The 17,378-nt window shown below is 37.7% G+C and overlaps 8 protein-coding genes across 8 annotated transcripts in view; 3 read left to right on the top strand and 5 right to left on the bottom strand.

Moving 5' to 3' along the window:
* Positions 878-1,936, top strand: LOC104770693 (putative GEM-like protein 8). Its single transcript, XM_019242113.1, has one exon. It carries the CDS (start codon positions 1,063-1,065, stop codon positions 1,726-1,728), a length of 666 nt encoding a protein of 221 aa, XP_019097658.1. The 5' UTR covers positions 878-1,062; the 3' UTR covers positions 1,729-1,936.
* Positions 2,681-3,624, bottom strand: LOC104770692 (GEM-like protein 6). The gene has a single exon (XM_019242090.1). The coding sequence runs from the start codon at positions 3,458-3,460 to the stop codon at positions 2,816-2,818; it is 645 nt and encodes a 214-aa protein (XP_019097635.1). The 5' UTR covers positions 3,461-3,624; the 3' UTR covers positions 2,681-2,815.
* On the top strand, positions 6,628-7,616 carry LOC104770691 (GEM-like protein 7). The gene has a single exon (XM_010495154.2). It carries the CDS (start codon positions 6,760-6,762, stop codon positions 7,417-7,419), a length of 660 nt encoding a protein of 219 aa, XP_010493456.1. The 5' UTR covers positions 6,628-6,759; the 3' UTR covers positions 7,420-7,616.
* LOC104770690 (F-box/LRR-repeat protein 2-like) lies at positions 7,799-10,016 on the bottom strand. The gene is made up of 2 exons (XM_010495153.2): positions 9,496-10,016; positions 7,799-9,045 (listed from the first exon to the last, which is right to left on the bottom strand). The coding sequence occupies exons 1-2, from the start codon at positions 9,821-9,823 to the stop codon at positions 8,156-8,158; spliced, it is 1,218 nt and encodes a 405-aa protein (XP_010493455.1). The 5' UTR covers positions 9,824-10,016; the 3' UTR covers positions 7,799-8,155.
* LOC104770689 (FAD synthetase 1, chloroplastic-like) lies at positions 10,406-12,450 on the bottom strand. Its single transcript, XM_010495152.2, is given in 6 exon segments — positions 10,406-11,013; positions 11,095-11,270; positions 11,439-11,574; positions 11,888-11,940; positions 12,141-12,164; positions 12,166-12,450. Coding segments are annotated over 6 exon segments (1,074 nt in total). The 5' UTR covers positions 12,330-12,450; the 3' UTR covers positions 10,406-10,492.
* LOC104770687 (protein-S-isoprenylcysteine O-methyltransferase A-like) lies at positions 12,589-14,082 on the bottom strand. Its single transcript, XM_010495150.2, has 3 exons — positions 13,996-14,082; positions 13,280-13,367; positions 12,589-13,191 (listed from the first exon to the last, which is right to left on the bottom strand). The coding sequence occupies exons 2-3, from the start codon at positions 13,359-13,361 to the stop codon at positions 12,605-12,607; spliced, it is 669 nt and encodes a 222-aa protein (XP_010493452.1). The 5' UTR covers positions 13,362-13,367; positions 13,996-14,082; the 3' UTR covers positions 12,589-12,604.
* LOC104770686 (superoxide dismutase [Fe] 3, chloroplastic) lies at positions 14,104-16,154 on the bottom strand. Its single transcript, XM_010495149.2, has 8 exons — positions 15,991-16,154; positions 15,763-15,852; positions 15,307-15,498; positions 15,048-15,219; positions 14,879-14,952; positions 14,764-14,790; positions 14,632-14,655; positions 14,104-14,542 (listed from the first exon to the last, which is right to left on the bottom strand). Exons 1-8 carry the CDS (start codon positions 16,075-16,077, stop codon positions 14,417-14,419), a joined length of 792 nt encoding a protein of 263 aa, XP_010493451.1. The 5' UTR covers positions 16,078-16,154; the 3' UTR covers positions 14,104-14,416.
* LOC104770685 (dihydroorotate dehydrogenase (quinone), mitochondrial) overlaps positions 16,310-17,378 on the top strand; it is a 4,199-nt gene continuing 3,130 nt past the window's right edge. The window contains exons 1-3 of the mRNA XM_010495148.2: positions 16,310-16,606; positions 16,843-16,925; positions 17,082-17,334. Coding sequence (XP_010493450.1) covers positions 16,457-16,606; positions 16,843-16,925; positions 17,082-17,334 — 486 coding nt within the window. The 5' untranslated portion in view covers positions 16,310-16,456. The remainder of the gene's footprint in view (positions 16,607-16,842; positions 16,926-17,081; positions 17,335-17,378) is intronic.

Here is a 17,378-nt window from a genome sequence, read left to right as displayed (position 1 = left end):
TTAACTGCATGACTAAATCAATATATTACATCATTTACATTAACATTTAAATGTTAGCTGCATGCTTCCACAATTTTCGCCTAACGGATTCTAACAGGTCAAATAACATATAAATTGGTCTCCTTCGATTATTTGCATGTGTAAAGAAGACTTGAGAAAGCCACGATGTCTCCTTGTGTGTGACTCAATTTGCTCTCACCGATTCAAAAAGCGTAACGTACAATCTGATTTTGATTTTTTCTTGTTTCATGCATGTTCCAATTAACTAGGAAACATATCTTATCTTCCTAAACATTTATAGATATCTGTTAAAAATTTAAAATCAGGCTAAAAAAGAAGAGAGAAAAATAAATAAATAAATAAAGCATGCAATTTTGCCAACTTGTGGTTGTGTCGGAGTCTAACGTCATTCCGTGTGATGGTCTTTCTTTATTTACTTTAATGTTCTCTTTTCNTTTTTTTTTTTTTTTTTTTTTTTTTCTTCGCATCTCTAATACTATAACTTTAGCATATTTAAGGAGATAGGATCATCAGTTTGTAAATATCATCTTCTAAATTTCAAAATGAAAGGAATTGAGAAACTATTGAAGAAGATCCATAGAGCCCTTATGCCTCCTAAGTTGTTTTGTTATTTGGAAACTAAAAGCAAAAACATATAAACATTTCATCAGTTACTGAAAGTACTTTAGACAAATATTATGTCCCTAACACGGATTTGGTGGTTGTAGAGAATCTCTATTTAATTATGTGTTTTCTCCTTTACTTAAGTATATGATTATTTTCCTCAGAACAAAAAAAGGCCAAACAGAGCATATGCCCACAAAGAAAGCAGCTTCATCTATGTGGCTTGATGACCCATCCATGACTCATCCCTTTTACCACAAAGTTCTCAAGTCTCAGAGCTTTGATACAAGTGCCTCTTGTCTATTTGTCTTTCCCTTTAAATACCTTCCCACCAACACAGTTTCATCAACAACCATTACTCACAATCTCCTCTCTCTCTCTCTCTCTTTCTCTTTCTCATAAGATCAAGAATCAAAATCACCACTTAAACCTTCCAAGATGACATTGAGCAGAGTTCATCAACAAGCTATTGCATTTCCCGCAGCCAAGACAGCCACGATGGGTTACTTGCCTGACCCTGCAGCTTCCATCAACAAACTACAAATCCCAACCTCCTCTTCAAAGGTTTCTCTTTCAACAGACAAGGGAAAATCCATGCTGCGAAAGAAGAAGACCGATAGCTTCACCAACGGAGCTAGAGACCAGGACAAGTTAGGACCAAAGCTAACTGAAAAAGTAAAGAGAAAGCTATCCTTGGGAGCTAAGATCCTTCAAATGGGAGGCCTAGAGAAGATCTATAAGCGACTCTTTAAAGTCTGCGATGAAGAGAAACTGTTCAAGGCGTACCAATGTTACCTATCAACAACCGAAGGCCCCATGGCAGGCCTACTCTTTATCTCATCAAAGAAGATTGCATTCTGCAGCGAGAAATCGATCAAGCTGGCTTCTCCTCAGGGAGATATCATCAGGGTTCACTACAAAGTGTCAGTTCCCTTGTGCAAGATCAATGGAGTGAACCAGAGTCAGAACACAAAAAACCCATCTCAGAAGTACCTTGAAGTAGTCACGGTCGATGGATTTGACTTCTGGTTTATGGGATTCTTGAGCCACCAAAAAGCTTTCAACTGCCTCGAGCAAGCGCTTTCTCTTAGCTACGAGCAATGATAAGCCGCAATGGTTTCCTTTGATGAGGAGCTAAGTAGTGCGGGTTAAAGATGAAATATTTCATTTCACTTTAACCGGCTTCAATCAGATTATGTTAGGAAACACTTACAATATTGTACAAACTTAATTATTTTTTCTTGCTTATATTCCTTTTGTTTTCTATCGTAGAGATTTGAATATATTTAGCTGATCCCATCTGTTTTCCTAATTCACTGTCCTCTTTTGCACCACAAATATGTCAAGAGAAGACTAATACATAGAAAACAAAAAAAAATGTGCCATGGGATGGATCATATATAATAAATGAGTACATAAGACCATTTCATAATCTTGATCTTGGAAAATTTAAGAGTTCAGATATATTATCCCTAACCTTCCGCTGAGTGAATAAATCAATATAGTAATAAATGTCCAAAAGCAGTGTCTTCTTCTTCCATTTCAACAAAAAAGAAATCAATGAAGATGTAAAACAAAAACTATCTAAAATTTGAATAAGCAATCAATCATAATGTTACGACCGCTCAACAATAACAATTAATTAATCCACACAAAAAAACAATTAATTAATTCCCGCTCAACTTTGTCGTATAGTCCAAGACGCCAAGTTATTGAATATAAGAGGCTGGTTAAATTTTACAGCATAATAGTAGTTTTTTTTTCCTAACTCCGAGAAGCTTATAAATTCAAACATTAAAAACAAAAACACAAAATCCAGATTTGGTAATTTTTTTTGTTATATTTCAAAGTCATGTCTCTGAGTGGCTCTGTCTCTGGGAACAAAATAAAAACTAAACAGCATATATGTGGTCCGTTGGTTAGTTTTCTTCTATTAGTACCATGTCAATTCCTTGGACATGTTTTGGTGCAAAAGAGAACTGTGAAATAAGAAAATACTGATGAGATCAGCTAAATATATTCATTTATCTCTGTCTTGTGTCAACAATCGAAAACATAATGAGTTTGTACAAACAATATTGTCAGTCTCTTCTAGGCTCTTTACTAATATTCTCTGACTACTGAAACAGGTCAAAACAGAAATGAAATATTTCTTCTTCAACTTGCACTAACTAGCTCCTCAGAGAAAATCTTATTGGTCATCATCGTTTAACGCTTGCTTAAGGCAGTTGAAAGCTTTGCGGTAGCTCACGAATCCCATAAACCAGAAGTCGAAATTATCGACTGTAACTACTTCAAGGTACTTCTTCGTGTTCTGACTCTGGTTCACACCATTGATCTTGGATAACGGGATTGAGACTTTGTAGTGAACCCTAGAGATATCTCCCTGAGGAGAAGCCACCTTGATCGATCTCTCGCTGCAGAATGCAATCTTCGTTGATGAGATGAAGAGTAGGCCTGAGATGGGACCTGCGGTTGTGGATAGGTAACATTGGTACGCCTTGAAAAGCTTCTCTTCATCGCAGACTTTGAAGAGTCGCTTGTAGATTTTCTCTAAGCCTCCCATTTGAAGGATCTTAGCTCCCAAGGATAGCTTTCTCTTGACTGTTTCACTTAGCTTGGGTTCTAACTTGTCCTGGTCTCTAGCTCCTTTCGTGAAGCTATCGGTTTTCTTCTTTCGCAGCATTGATTTTCCTTTGCTTGTTAGAAAAGAAAACTTTGATGAAGTTGGGATTTGGAGCTTGTTGATGGAAGCTGGGTCAGGCAAGTAACCCATCGTGGCAGTCTTGGCTGCGGGAAATGCAATAGCTTGTTGATGAACTCTGCTCAATGTCATCTTGGATGGTTTAGTGGTGATTTTGATTCTTGATTCTTGATCTTGTCAGAAAGAGAAAGAGAGAGAGATTGTGAGTGATGGTTGATGATGAAACCGTGTTGGTGAGAAGATATATATAGGAAAAAACAAAGAAACAAGAGGCAGTTGAATACAAAAACATTGAATCGTTGAGACTCGAGATCTTTCTGGTAAAGGCTGAGTCATAGATTGGTCATCAAGACAGGGAAAAAGCCACTTCTTTGGGGTTAAAAGCAAATAGAAGAAGACCAAGCATATGCTTTGTTTTGCTTTTTCTTCTTTTATATTGTGAGAAAAATAATCTTGATCTAGTTAAAGGAGAGATTTATATAAAGAAAGGTTTTGCAACTACCAAGTCCGTGTTTAGGACATTATTTCGAAACTAATTTCAATAACTGATGTGAATGTTTTAGCTCAACTCAACATGTTCCTTTATCATTGTCGGTACGTAGCTTTAATTTGTCTTTCCGCATCATAGTTAATGATGCGTATCTTCCTATTTATATGATTGTTTTTAAGTTTGTTCTCAAGCATTATTAATTAGTCTATAACAAACACTCATTTGGTGTCAAAGGTAACATGTTACAATCTTTTCAAACCCTCTACACTCATCATAAATTAATCTCTTTAACATAAAATCAGTTTGTATATTAGAGATATATAGCCAAAACAAAAGCAAAGTAAAAAAGAAAGAAACAAAAAAGAAAGAAAGAGATCATCATACTGATTGACACTGGACTCCGACTAGCTTTTTTAACCTACAAGTTGGCAACAACATCAACCCCTTTTTTTTTTATCCTACTTTGTTTAGCCTGATTTTAATTTTCCACATATATCTTTACATACATGTATAGGAGATAAGATATGTTTCCTTCTTAATAGGAACATGCATGAAACAAGAAAAAAAAATGAATATCAAATATGACGTAACGCCTTTTTAAATAAGGCGAGAGCAAATTGAGATATGCAGAAGGGCATTGTGAGATATAACGTCGTGGCTTTGGAGCTTTCCGCGTTGGCATTGTGACTTTCTTATGCCTTTATTTCTTTTATTTCATGCTAAGATAAGAAATATCAGAGTTACATTTGATTTGAAAAAACAAAATATACAAAGCAATAAAGGAAGCTAAACAAATAGTTAAATAAGATATCTCAAAAAGGAGATCCATTCCATCATATAGTATTATAGTAGTATAGATGTTGCTTCATCAATTCGTCACCCATGTGATATGAACATGGTGCGTATTGGTTTAGATATGTGTGTGTGTGCAATGTTTATATGTATATGGACTGTGCTAGAGCACGGGTTGAAATTTCTTTTATTTATATTACAATTTTAGAATAAAATATAATTTATATGATTGTTTTTAAAAGTATTTTTGGATTATGCAATAAAATCATATGCTAAATATGATGACTTGAAAAAAACACATATTTTGTAAGTTTTATATTATTAATTTTGTAATTTTATGTATGAAAAATGGTTATGTTTGTTGTTTGTTTTTATTTTAATTTTTGAACATGTTTGGTTAAAGTTTTTTAATATGACCGGTGATTAGTTAAAATTTTATTTTCAACTGCACAATAAGATATGAAATCACGATTAATTGTGATATATTGCCAAGATTTTATTCCTTTTTACGTATAATAGTATATATTTATGTCTAACAGTATATATTTTGTAACAATATATGAAATATTAAAAATTTTATTTTAGAAATTGTATAAATCATTAGAATATTCTCTTTAAAAGATTCTTTGGAATATTCTTACGTGTATCCATATAGCCCACAGATTAACTAATTAATCTATATTTTTTTTGTAACCAATCTATATTTAATCTATAACCTATTTTGTAACCGACTTATAAAAATTATATAGTCTATAAAAAAAAGTTGTGTATTTCCATTTTATTATATAGGAGATATATAATATACGTATGCATGATAACATTTTGTCGACAATGTAGGTGATTATATATAGGTACATACATTATGTCTTTAACAACAACAAAAACAATATATAGGTACATGCACTAATGAAAGGAATGATTCGTTTAGTTGTTAAGACATGAATGATCGACTCTTGTAAAGACATGTCTACGTGCATGTACGTATAAGAGTCGATCTACATCATTTACACTAACAATTTTCGATTGTAAAGCTCATTCATTATCTCTAATTAAGCTTCCACAATGTTCGCTTAACGGATTCTAGTAACATGTCACATAACATTTAAATTGTCTCTCTTTTTGTTTTCCTTTCTTTTTGCATAGCCATAATAGCATCAACCAAAACAAGTAACATGTTTACAAGTTGCATGTATTATGTATAAAGACTTGAGAAAGTGTCCAATGCCAACGTAGAAAGCTTCCAAAAACACGATGTCTCCTTCTGTGTGACTCAATTTGCTCTCACCGATTCAAAAAGTGTTACGTACAATCTGATTTTGATTTCTTCTTGTTTCATGCATGTTCCAATTAACTAGGAAACATATCTTATCTTCTATACATTTATAGATATCTGTTAAAACTTAAAATCAGACCAAAAAAGAAGAGAGAAAAATAAACAAATAAAGCTTGCAATTTTGCCAACTTGTAGTTGTGTAGGTAATAAAGCTTTGTCGGAGTCTAATGATTCCGTGTGATCATCTTTCTTTTATTTACTTTAATGTTCTCTTTTTTATTTATTTTTGATCATCTTTCTAGCTTTAGCATATTTAAGGAGATTAATGGATCATCAGTTTGTACATAGCATGCATCTTCTAAATTTCGAAATCAAAGGAATTGAGAAACTATTGAAGAAGATCCATAGATCCCTTTCCCTTATGCCTCCTAAGTTGTTTTGCTATTTGGAAACTAAAAGCAAAAACATAAAACAATTCATCAGTTACTGAAATTACTTTAGACAAAGATTATGTCCCTAACATGGATTTGGTGGTTGCAAAATCTCTATTTAATTATGTGTTTTCTCCTTTACTTATATATGATTATGTTCCTCAGAAAATAAAAAAAGGCCAAACAGAGCATATGCCCTCAAAGAAAGTAGCTTTATCTATGTGTCTTGATGACCCATCCATGACTCAGCCCTTTAACCACAAAGGTCTTCAAGTCTCAGAGCTTTGATACAAGTGCCTCTTGTCTATTTGTCTTTCCCTTTAAATACCTTCCCACCAACACGGTTTCATCAACAACCATTACTCACAATCTCCTCTATCTCTCTCTTTCTCTTTCTCATAAGACCAAGAATCAAGAATCAAGATCACCACTTAAACCTTCCAAGATGACATTGAGCAGAGTTGACCAACAAGTTATAGTATTTCCTGCAGCCAAGACTGCTCCGTTGGGTTACTTACCTGACCCTGCAGCTTCCATCAACAAGCTCCAAATCCCAACCTCTTCAAAGGTTTCTCTTTCAACAGACAAGGGAAAATCGATGCTGCGTAATAAGAAGACCGATAGCTTCACCAACGGATCTAGAGACCAGGACAAGTTAGGACCCAAGCTAACTGAAACAGTCAAGAGAAAGCTGTCCTTGGGAGCTCAGATCCTTCAAATGGGAGGTTTAGAGAAGATCTATAAGCGACTCTTCAAAGTCTGCGATGAGGAGAAACTGTTCAAGGCCTACCAATGTTACCTATCCACAACCGCAGGTCCCATGGCAGGCCTACTCTTCATCTCATCAAAGAAGATTGCATTCTGCAGTGAGAAATCGATCAAGGTGGCTTCTCCTCAGGGAGATATCATCAGGGTTCACTATAAAGTGTCAGTCCCCTTGTGCAAGATCAATGGAGTGAACCAGAGTCAGAACACAAAGAAGCCATCTCAAAAGTACCTTGAAGTAGTAACAGTCGATAACTTCGACTTCTGGTTCATGGGGTTCGTCAACTACCAGAAAGCTTTCAACTGTCTCGAGCAAGCACTAAACGATGATAACCAATGAAAGTTAAAGAAGAAATATTTCATTTCTCTTTTGACCTGTTTCAATCAGGGAATATTAGTAAAGAGCCTAGAAGAAACCGACAATATTGTTTGTACAAACTCATTTTTATTTTATTTTGCTTTATCCATTTTGGTTTTCCATTGAAGAAACGAGAAAGAGATTAATATAGCTAAAGCTGATCCCATCACTTTTCCTTAGTTACTGTCCACCTTTGCACACAAACATGTCAAAAGAAGTGTCATGGGATGAATCAAATACAAAGAAATGAGAGCATAAGACCATTTCATATTCTTGATCTCAAAGCATTTATAAGCTTTCAGATCCACAGGATCAATCACTCCCTAGGAGAACGAGCAGTCTTCTGCCATTACAACAAAATAAAAATCAAAGAGCTCCACTGATCACAACAAAAGCTTAAGGGCAAACACTGCTTTATTGTATTACATAGGGAATCATAGTCTTCAAATATCAAATGCTGAACCTTTTTTACTCCTTAAGGAGAAGCAGATACAACGAAAACTACACACACTTTGCAAAGGAACTGAAGAAAAATCAAGGAGCCGCCACAACCAAACTACTAAACGCACAAAAATGTACAAGAGCTTTAGAGAGGACTCACTGATGGACCATAAGCCATGAGTGTGCCCATACGCGAGACAGATACTACAGGAGAGACAGAGAGATCACAGAGGGTTTGGTGCAGATACAATCTTTCCTCATAAGTATAACGAAACGATCAAAGCAGAAACTCTGGCTCGGTTAGACTTCCAGAAAAGTTAACTTTACAACAATTGGGGAACTCCAGGCCAGCTTCACTGCATCTTTCTTCTGTCACTTGTGGAAGAGATCTTACATCTAGATACTCCAAGGAAGTGCATTTCTCCAAAATCTTGCTTATCCCTGTTACTGTGATCTTTGTGCAGTTGCTCACCTTCAAAACCTTCAACCCCAAAACATCGTCGCTCCCCAAATCCCTGAAAGCAACGTCAGTGATCTCTTCACAGCAACCTATATCTAGAGCCTCCAAGTTCTTGCACTTCTTCAGAATACAGCTAAGTGAAGAGTCAGATACATTCAAGCACCAATCCATCCTCAAATTCTTGAGACTATCTTTGCAAGACTCTGCCAGTAACATGATAGATTCGTCAGAGATGTCTCTGCATCCACCGATTATCAGAGTTTCCAGATTCTTGCAAGACTGCGCCAGGGAGAATATAGACTCGTTCCCGACTTTGTAACAGTCCAGTAACTTGAGCGTCTTGAGGGAAGATGCACAAGCTTTAGCCACGCTGGAAACTCCAGCGTCTCCGACATTGCTGCATTTATTGATGTCCAAAGATTTAATCTTTCTGCATCCCTTCACAAGATCAGCAAGGCCTGAATCAGTGATATTGGCGCAGCCTTGTAGACCGAGAGCTTCCAGATCACGGCATCTCTCAGAGAGTGATTTCAGCGATTCGTCGGTGATGAAACGACAACCCGCTAGATGCAAGGCCCTTAGATCATGGCAGCCTTCTGCAACAGCTGATAATCCTTTATCCGAGAGCTTTCTGCAGTAGGACACATCCAAAAACTGCAGTAAAGAAAGACACCTTCCAATTGAGGCCAATCCAGTATCTGTAATACCTGTTCCCAGAGAAACGAGAAATGCAAAATTCTGAGCTTAGAATTGTCACACAATCACAACAACATATATGAGCTAATTTAATTTGTTACTAGAAAGGTCTATTTGTGAAAACAAAGAACATTTGGTACTGAAGAACATACATATCAAAGAGAATGAGCCAAAGAAGAACTCAATCATAGAAATCATTCCAGGTCATATTTCCTCTCCTAAGAGGCTCTCAGACTACAACCCCTTAAAAGCTAATGGATTGCAGCAAAAATCAGACACAAAGGGACAAAACCAAATCTAACACCTGAACTGTCTTATAAAAACCATAGCAACTACATAAACCATGTATAACCAATTTGTTCCAGTTAAAGTTAAATTGAATCAGAAATGGAACCCAGAGAGATAAAAAGAAAAGAAAAAAAGGAATCTTTTTTTGTTGTTTAACCCCAAAAAGTAGATACCTTTACAGTTGTGGAGATTAAGAACTCTGAGATACTTGAAACCCTCAGAGATAACAGCGAGGTCAGAATCAGTGACACCTGGATAAAAAGACCTAGAAATGGACTGAGACAAGTCCAATTCGACGATTTGAGTGAACCTAGAGGCAAGACGGCGGAGCATATGTGGACCAGCACGAGCCGCCAGCTTCTTCCTGTCGGTGCTCTGCAGATTTAGCCACCTCTTGCAGACCAAACCAAACACTTCCTTGTCTTTTTCACTGTCAAGCCTCGACATAACCCATCTCAGCTCGTCGTCGGTTAGTGCTTCGTTAACACATACAGACGACATGACCGGAGAGATCAAAATCAGTAAAAAAAAAGATTTCGAATTTGGGATTAGGACCACTAGGAAATGAAAAGCCCCTAATTTAACCTCTCTCTTCAGTTACTATCTTCGTCTTCTTCTTCTTCTCTGGCTGGTTAAATGAATGGGGCATTAGATATTATTTTAGATGAGCCATACTGATCGTGTGGTACAAGGAAAGCAACACCAGATGTTGTGAAAATGACGCAAAGATCCCTCATTTCTGAAATGATTCCAATGTTAGGTGCATGGGCAATTCAGGAAATGCGTCTTATCATTGAGAGCACTTCTATTCTAATGGCTGTTTGCTTTATGTTTTGTTTGGTCAGTAAGAGACACTCAACAACGAAAGTCAACAACGGCTTTGAGATAGAGAGAGACATTAATTGTCTTCCCACTTTTGCTGGCTTGTCTTCTTCCCACCTTCTCATCACTTTGTGGCTTTCATACTCATGTCATATGAACACTATTTTAATAATAAACCAAAAGTTTCATATATATATATATCCTAAAATCTCCCAACTCTTTCAAAATTCGGAACTCTTTCAAGTCGTTACCGCAACGTAATTGCTAAAAATGGTGTCAAAGTTAAAATCTTTGTACACCGTTAACTCAATCTTAAAATGGGAATTGTGATGCTTATCAATGTGTAAATCAACCGAACTCAATCCCTAAGAGTAGAAACTCTTGAGACCCATCATATGAGTTACGGAAACGTACTTCTTCTTCTACATCCTCTGTTTCTATATCGAGGTTCGATGTATCGACAACAACCTTACACGAAATTGGTTGCTTATCACCAACTATAAGTGAGCATGCTTCGTAAACTCCATTTCCAGGTGGTAAATTCAGCAACGACGATGTCTGAAGTGAGATCTTCCCTCCTTTGATAGTTATATCTTGTGTTCTCACCCTTGAGATAACCCTGTGTGGTCTGCCGAGGAGCTCTGTTACATACCTCACATCTCCTGTAGCAAGAGCTTGACGGACTCGTGTGGACGATACTTGTCCTCTTTCTTTTGACTTTGAGTCCTCCTCTGTGTCTTCATTTCCAGAGACTTGGTTCTTATCCATTACAGAGTTAATGATGTAAGCTCTGATACCATACCGTTTGCATAACCTCACAAGTTCAGAAGCGTCACCGGAAGCTCTATATCCAAACCGGTAGTTTTCGCCTGCGGAAAAAAACAATTGTTTTTAGAATGAGAATTTTAGGAGACAGGAGGGAACTTTTGAGATACTAGTTTGGTATTCACCTGCCACAACTCCGCAGACTCTGAGCTCTCTTGACAACTTCTCAACAAACTGTTGTGGGTTAAGATGTCGAACGCTAGCAAATTCAATCTCAAACTCTACTGGTGCTATGTTCCCACAATAAGATGTCCAAGAGGAAAGGACCCGTTTTCGATCGCATTTGGCTACTATTGGTGCCCTGCTCATTTAGTCACCACAGAAGAGGATATAAACAGATTAAGAAGAGCATACTTTATTAGCAGAGAAGATCAATAGAGTCACAATCTACTGGTGTAACAAACTTTGATAGATAGGATGCTAGGTTAATTGGGGAGCTGGAAGGAGTAATCTGAATAGAAGAAGTTACCTTGGTTTCCAACCGAGTACTTCAGCAATTCCAACAAAAGACAATAGATATGGAGTACCAACTCTTGCAGCTTGAATTGCAAGCTCTCGGTGACCTATATGCAGCGCATCAAACTTCCCTAGAGCAACAATGCCTCCTGCAAATATGATTTTGTTTTGTCAAAACAAAAGACATGCCATGATGCTAAACGCAACACAAAACAGTAATTACCAAGCTAAGAGACTCGGTGGAAAAGTAAAAGCAACAGTAAACATCTAAATATAGCGGCCCTATATCTTCCACAAATTTCTAATCATAGCGCCAGAGAAACCTCTATGCAAATGGTGCGGAACTTCACTAATATACAATCAAAACTATCTTGTTTAGTATACATAGCGCTCCACTAGTCTTCCACAGGATAGCTGCTAATGGGAACTTGAAGTCAGATGAAATAGGCAAGCAAACAATACCTGCAACTGGCGAAGGCCCTTCAACTAGAAGCTCAGGAGCATCGTCTCCCTGGCTTCGGAAAGAAGAAATAGACAGATACTTTAGCAAAGACTCCAATTTTAAAAATTTTGAGTTGAACAACATTTTAATTTCTATGTATGTAGTACATAGCGCTCCAATTAGTCTTTGAACCCCCAAGAACCCAACTCTCAGCTATGCACTAATCAGGATATCTCACATCAAACAATCAGAAGTGTGAAAAGATTCAAAAACCTGAAACAATAGTGAGGAACTGGGGTTTTTGCAGTGAGACCTAGACAAAGACTTCATCCGCTGCTGCAATTTAGCCGAACAAGGTCTGAGCACGAATGAAGAAGACTGCCCAAAAACATCAGCACCGAGCGTATGAGGATGACGGTGATCCCAACAATGCACGAAGGCACGAGAGCCTCCGCATAACATGGTCACCGACTCTACTTCTCAAAAACCCCTTTAAAAATCCAAAATTGCTCTCTCCGAAACTCTTCGCCGGAGCTAAACATCACCGGTGACAGGTGTCGCTTACACAGTTCAAGCTGTGGTATATTTCATATCCACGTCCAAGACCTTCTCTTTAGCTCAGAGGGTTCGTACATTCCCAAATCTTTATATCTTTTTCTTTAACAACAAAAACATTGTGTTTGTACTTTGTAGAGAGCTTTAAGTACTAAATAAACCAAAATCAATATGTTCAAGTTTCACTTCACAAATGGAACACCAGACGCAACATTCCCTGCATACTCTACATACTCTACTCCAAAAAACTGCTTCAGAAAATGCTCCTCGTACGGTATCCTCTGAGCAAAAAAACGCCACACGACAACAGTGAACATAACCGTTGAAATGGGATTACAGAGCATAACTTGTGTACCAACCGACCAGATGAGAAACCCGCAGTAACTTGGATGCCTCATTACTCTATACACACCGTGAGTCACAAGCCTGTGATGCTCTTCGTGGCTGATCTTTATCAGGTGTGTAAACGATTCTCTCGCTGTTTTAATCGCTGCTTTCCTGATGATTTCTCCGACGATGATCATTACGAGTCCAAAGTTGCTGACCCACCAGTGTTGTTTCAGACGCGGGAAGAAGGTAATCTTGGTTAGGTATTCTAGCAACGACAAAAGCATTGCTAAAGCGTAATGCTTGCTGATCAAAAGCGAGCTAAGAGTTACGTTTGATGCTCCGTGAATGGCAATGGCTAGAATGTATTCGGATGTGTGGAAGAAGATTAGTGAGAGTAGCATTTGAGATAACTGTCTGATGCTAGTGTCACTGAAGATCTCTGTCATTACAATGAATTAACGAAGTGACTTTCTCTCCTCTTTAATCAATTCTTATGCTAATCCGTTAGAAGAAGTATTACTACTGACCTGAGAACGAGGCAGATGCATAGTGTATCAGTAATGGAAGCTGGTGCTCCATAACAAACCCGAGGGGATCCATGAACTGCATAACCACCTACAAAAGAATTACACCGAGAAGAGATAATACTCAATTAAACTGAAGATTCTTAAACCTGAAGTTTCCAATCACTCAATTTATGTAACAGTATGAATGTAAAAGGTTTGGCATCAAGAAACATATGAATCTTGATCAAAATATTAAACTTTCCCAAGGAAAGACAAGATATATAATCTTGATCCAAAATCGATTTGTATTATCACTGAGTTGTCCGAGTATCATCAGTCTGACCACACATTTAGCAAAGCATTGAAAAATGTTAAGTGAATACTAAAACTACAGTCTTCGTGGACATTGAATCTGACATAAAGATAAGCATTGATACTATAGTGTACATAAATCCCAAACCAACAAAACAATCGCATTGCAAGATTCATACAAGGATCAGCAAGCACACTACAGCTTATCCTTCAGAAAAGGGTTTCTTTTATTAACGCATCTTTTTTTTTGTCAAATTATTAACGCATCTTATGAGCAAGAATCCTAGCGAAATAATTCCAATGTAGAAAAAACAGAGACGATGAAATGAACAGAGCTTGGGAGGGGCCGAGGATTAGAGACAAGTAAAGTACACAATCGAAATCGAGAGCTTTGCCCAGAGGAATTTAGTAAAATCAGGGATTACCCAATGCTGAGAGAGATCCAAAGAGATGATCGCGTGGTCGTCTGAAGTTCAGGGAAGAAGAAAGTTTGTACCTTTTGTCAATTTATATATTTTGAGGAGATGATGAAGAAGAAAACAAAACCTCTAGGGGTAACAACAAAACAAATACTCTAGTCACGTGCGAGCCACGTGGGCCATACAGTCCTATTCATTGTTCCTTCTCTTAAGCTAGTCAGTCTCTCTCAAAGTCAAAAGGCAAAAAGAAGAGAAAACTATCGGTAAATTACACACAACAAAAAGATGGGTCACATGAGAAAGCAGCTCTTTGTTTTGTTGGCTAGGAACTTGGGACCTCTGTTTGCAAAAAAATGAGTCTGCCCAAGTTTTGAAGGAGTTGTTGTTTCTTTGCTTTCACATGGACTCTCAAAAACAGTTTTGTAGCTTAAGCGATTGGGATGTTGGGTTCACCAAGATTCACAAACGCCTCTGCACGGGCCATCCTACTCATGGCTGCGTTCCATGACACCAAGTTGTTCAGAAAAGTGCTTATATACCTAGCCCTGTCGTTCTAGCAACCGATTAAAAACAAACACTCATTTAGCCTTTTGAACAAAGAAAAAGTACACAAAACCACCGAAATAGCAAAGCTAGTTTTACCTTGTAGTCAAGATAGTAAGAGTGCTGCAAAGTAACATAAGAAAACGAATGATATTAGAAAATCTATTTTTTTTGTTTGTTTCTTAAGTGTTTCGTTTTGGGAGTATTGAGAGAAGAGACGAGATAGTTTACCTCCCAGACATCTAAGCAGATGATTGGCTGTAACAACAAGAAGAGATGTGATTAAAGACGCAACATCAAGTTTACGAAAGAAAGTTCACAAGAGAACAAATGAGAATCTACTTACAATATCGTCCCACACGAGTGGGTTAATTGCGTTTGAGGTTTTGACTACCTCAAGTCTTCTCTCTTCCCTCTTCACTGAAGTTCCAAAAAAAAAGAAACGAGAATCAAGGTTTACCAGTTCCTGAGTCCGGTTGACTAATGACAAATGAAAAGCTAGTAGAGTTTCTCACAGACAAGCCACACCCAGCCGGAACCAAACTGACTAAGAGCTGCATTAGTGAATTTTTCTCTAAAATTTGTGAAAGAACCGAAATCCTTGTCAATCTGTTCAAGAACACCCTTTTGAGGCATGTCTCCACCACCAGGTTGCATTGACTCCCAAAAGAAATCATGGTTATAGACCTAAACAACAAAATTATAATCATCATCAATCCTACCAACATTAGTGTGTCCCTCTAGCGATGTACAAACAAGTTAGAAAGTAAGTACCTGCGCAGCGTTGTTGAACTCGGGCAACGGATTCCCGTTGTTGTATGTCGCCTTGATAAGCTCTTCCATTGTGTATCCATAAAGTCTATCATCTTTCCCCAACTGTTTATTCAGATTGTCCACATAACCTCGGTGGTGTTTACCCCAATGCACTTCTAGTGTTCTTCGACTCATATAAGGTTCCAAAGCATCCTATTCACATTTGTTTTAAACTCTGATTAAAACTTCAACAAAAGCACTTCTTTTTCATATCCCTAAGAACAAGACCAATCTACTTTGCAAGAGACATACACAGATCAAGATACAATTTTGCCCTAAGCCTACCAGACAATTCACCTAAATTAACCAACTTTCCACAATTCCGTGCTTAGTCGAGAACAGCAAATGGACTACAGAAGCAAGAAATATATACTACACTTTGGAATCCGAATGCACTAAGGCTTATTTGCAACTTACAAGTGGATAAGGAGGTGTCTTTAGACCGTAGTAAGCTACAACCTTGAAACCACCTCGAGACCTAAGAGAGCATCTTCTCTGCTGGTTACTCTAAACAGTGACAAACAAACAAAGAAACGAAATTTGAAAGCTTTAGTGATTCAAAGAGACAGATTTATATGAAACAGAACCACAGTAATTTCACTGTATCATAAGGGAAAAAAAAAAATAAGAAGAAGGAAATCGAACCAGATTGACGAGCTTGGAGGATTTCAAACGTATACTAGAATCTGGAATTGTACCGAAACAGCTTGTCGTCACAACACAAGAACTCATAGCTCCTTCCCACTGTCGTCGTTAAAATCTCACTTCCGCGTCAAAACACAGAGAGAGCTTCTTCACTCCTGGGCTTATCAATCTATTTGGTTCAATCCGGTTAATGCTAAAAACCCAAAAACCTAGAAGACTTCACTCCGGTTAACACATTAAACCGGTAAATCGAACCGGAAAGATCAACCTCAAGCTAGAAGCAAGGGTTTTAGCAAATAGTCAAATACTGATGATCGATCCTTAGTAACCGAACAAACAAAAAAGCGTATATTTTGTCTCTATCAAGCCGTGAGCTGAAAGGCTAAAACCCTTGCTAGATTTCAAAGGGTTTAATTCGTTTAATTCCGTTTGATTCCACTGTCGATTGAATCATCTTAATTAATCAATGGCCGGAAGGGCTGCGACATCGTCGGCGAAATGGGCGAGAGAGTTTTTGTTCAGAAGGGTCTCGTCGAATCCTCTTGGAGCGACCCGTAACTGTTCTTCTGTTCCTGGAGCTTCCTCTGCACCTAAAGTTCCTCACTTTTCCAAAAAAGTAAGTAGCTTTGATGGATTTCTTGATAAATTCATCTCATTTTTTGCTTTACTCGAATCATATTGGAATCTTATTTGCTTCGGGAATTTAGTTTAGATGAAGCTAGATACTGTAGAACGTGTTCTTCCAGTTCTTGTTTTGATCTGAACATAGCACTTTATCTGGTGTAGTAGAGCAAGATCAGTGATGCTATTTCATTTTACAAGTGCAAAGTGTTTAACTTTGAAATTATATAGGGAAGGATATTGACAGGAGCTACCATTGGTCTGGCCATAGCTGGAGGAGCTTATGTGAGTACTGCAGATGAAGCAACCTTCTGGTACTTGTTTGAATAAAGTCCCCTGAAACGTTACATATCTTTTGCCTTTTGTAACTCTTGTGTTAGTTAACATTGCTATAGGCTATCTTGTAGTTAACTTTGAGGCAATCACTTTTGGTTTTTTACCTTTTTGCTTATCTTGTGTGTGTTGGACAGTGGTTGGCTATTCAACGCAACAAAGGTTGTGAATCCTTTCTTTGCACTTCTGGATGCTGAGTTTGCGCATAAGCTGGCTGTTTCGGCTGCAGCTCGAGGGTGGGTACCTAGAGAAAAGAGGCCTGATCCAGCAATCTTGGGACTTGAAGTTTGGGGAAGAAAATTCTCAAACCCAATTGGTCTTGCTGCTGGATTTGACAAAAACGCTGAGGCTACCGAGGGGTTGCTAGGAATGGGATTTGGTTTTGTTGAGGTAGGGTCTGTAACTCCTGTTCCACAAGAAGGCAACCCGAAACC

The sequence above is a fragment of the Camelina sativa genome, chromosome 20 (assembly GCF_000633955.1).
Source record: "Camelina sativa cultivar DH55 chromosome 20, Cs, whole genome shotgun sequence".
Lineage (NCBI taxonomy): Eukaryota > Viridiplantae > Streptophyta > Magnoliopsida > Brassicales > Brassicaceae > Camelina > Camelina sativa.
Note: the sequence above shows the minus strand (reverse complement) of the source record. Positions and strands in the feature narration are given on the sequence as shown.

Coding starts and splice junctions, on each gene's coding strand:
- LOC104770690 (XM_010495153.2), bottom strand. CDS start 9,823: ATGTCGTCTGTATGTGTTAACGAAGCACTAACCGACGACGAGCTGAGA. Junction 9,046..9,495: donor TAATCTCCACAACTGTAAAG/GTATCTACTTTT, acceptor CTCTGGGAACAG/GTATTACAGATACTGGATTG.
- LOC104770692 (XM_019242090.1), bottom strand. CDS start 3,460: ATGACATTGAGCAGAGTTCATCAACAAGCTATTGCATTTCCCGCAGCC.
- LOC104770686 (XM_010495149.2), bottom strand. CDS start 16,077: ATGAGTTCTTGTGTTGTGACGACAAGCTGTTTCGGTACAATTCCAGAT. Junction 15,499..15,762: donor AGACACCTCCTTATCCACTT/GTAAGTTGCAAA, acceptor AAATGTGAATAG/GATGCTTTGGAACCTTATAT. Junction 14,791..14,878: donor CACTCGTGTGGGACGATATT/GTAAGTAGATTC, acceptor TTGTTGTTACAG/CCAATCATCTGCTTAGATGT.
- LOC104770691 (XM_010495154.2), top strand. CDS start 6,760: ATGACATTGAGCAGAGTTGACCAACAAGTTATAGTATTTCCTGCAGCC.
- LOC104770693 (XM_019242113.1), top strand. CDS start 1,063: ATGACATTGAGCAGAGTTCATCAACAAGCTATTGCATTTCCCGCAGCC.
- LOC104770687 (XM_010495150.2), bottom strand. CDS start 13,361: ATGCAGTTCATGGATCCCCTCGGGTTTGTTATGGAGCACCAGCTTCCA. Junction 13,192..13,279: donor TGCATCTGCCTCGTTCTCAG/GTCAGTAGTAAT, acceptor TTGTAATGACAG/AGATCTTCAGTGACACTAGC.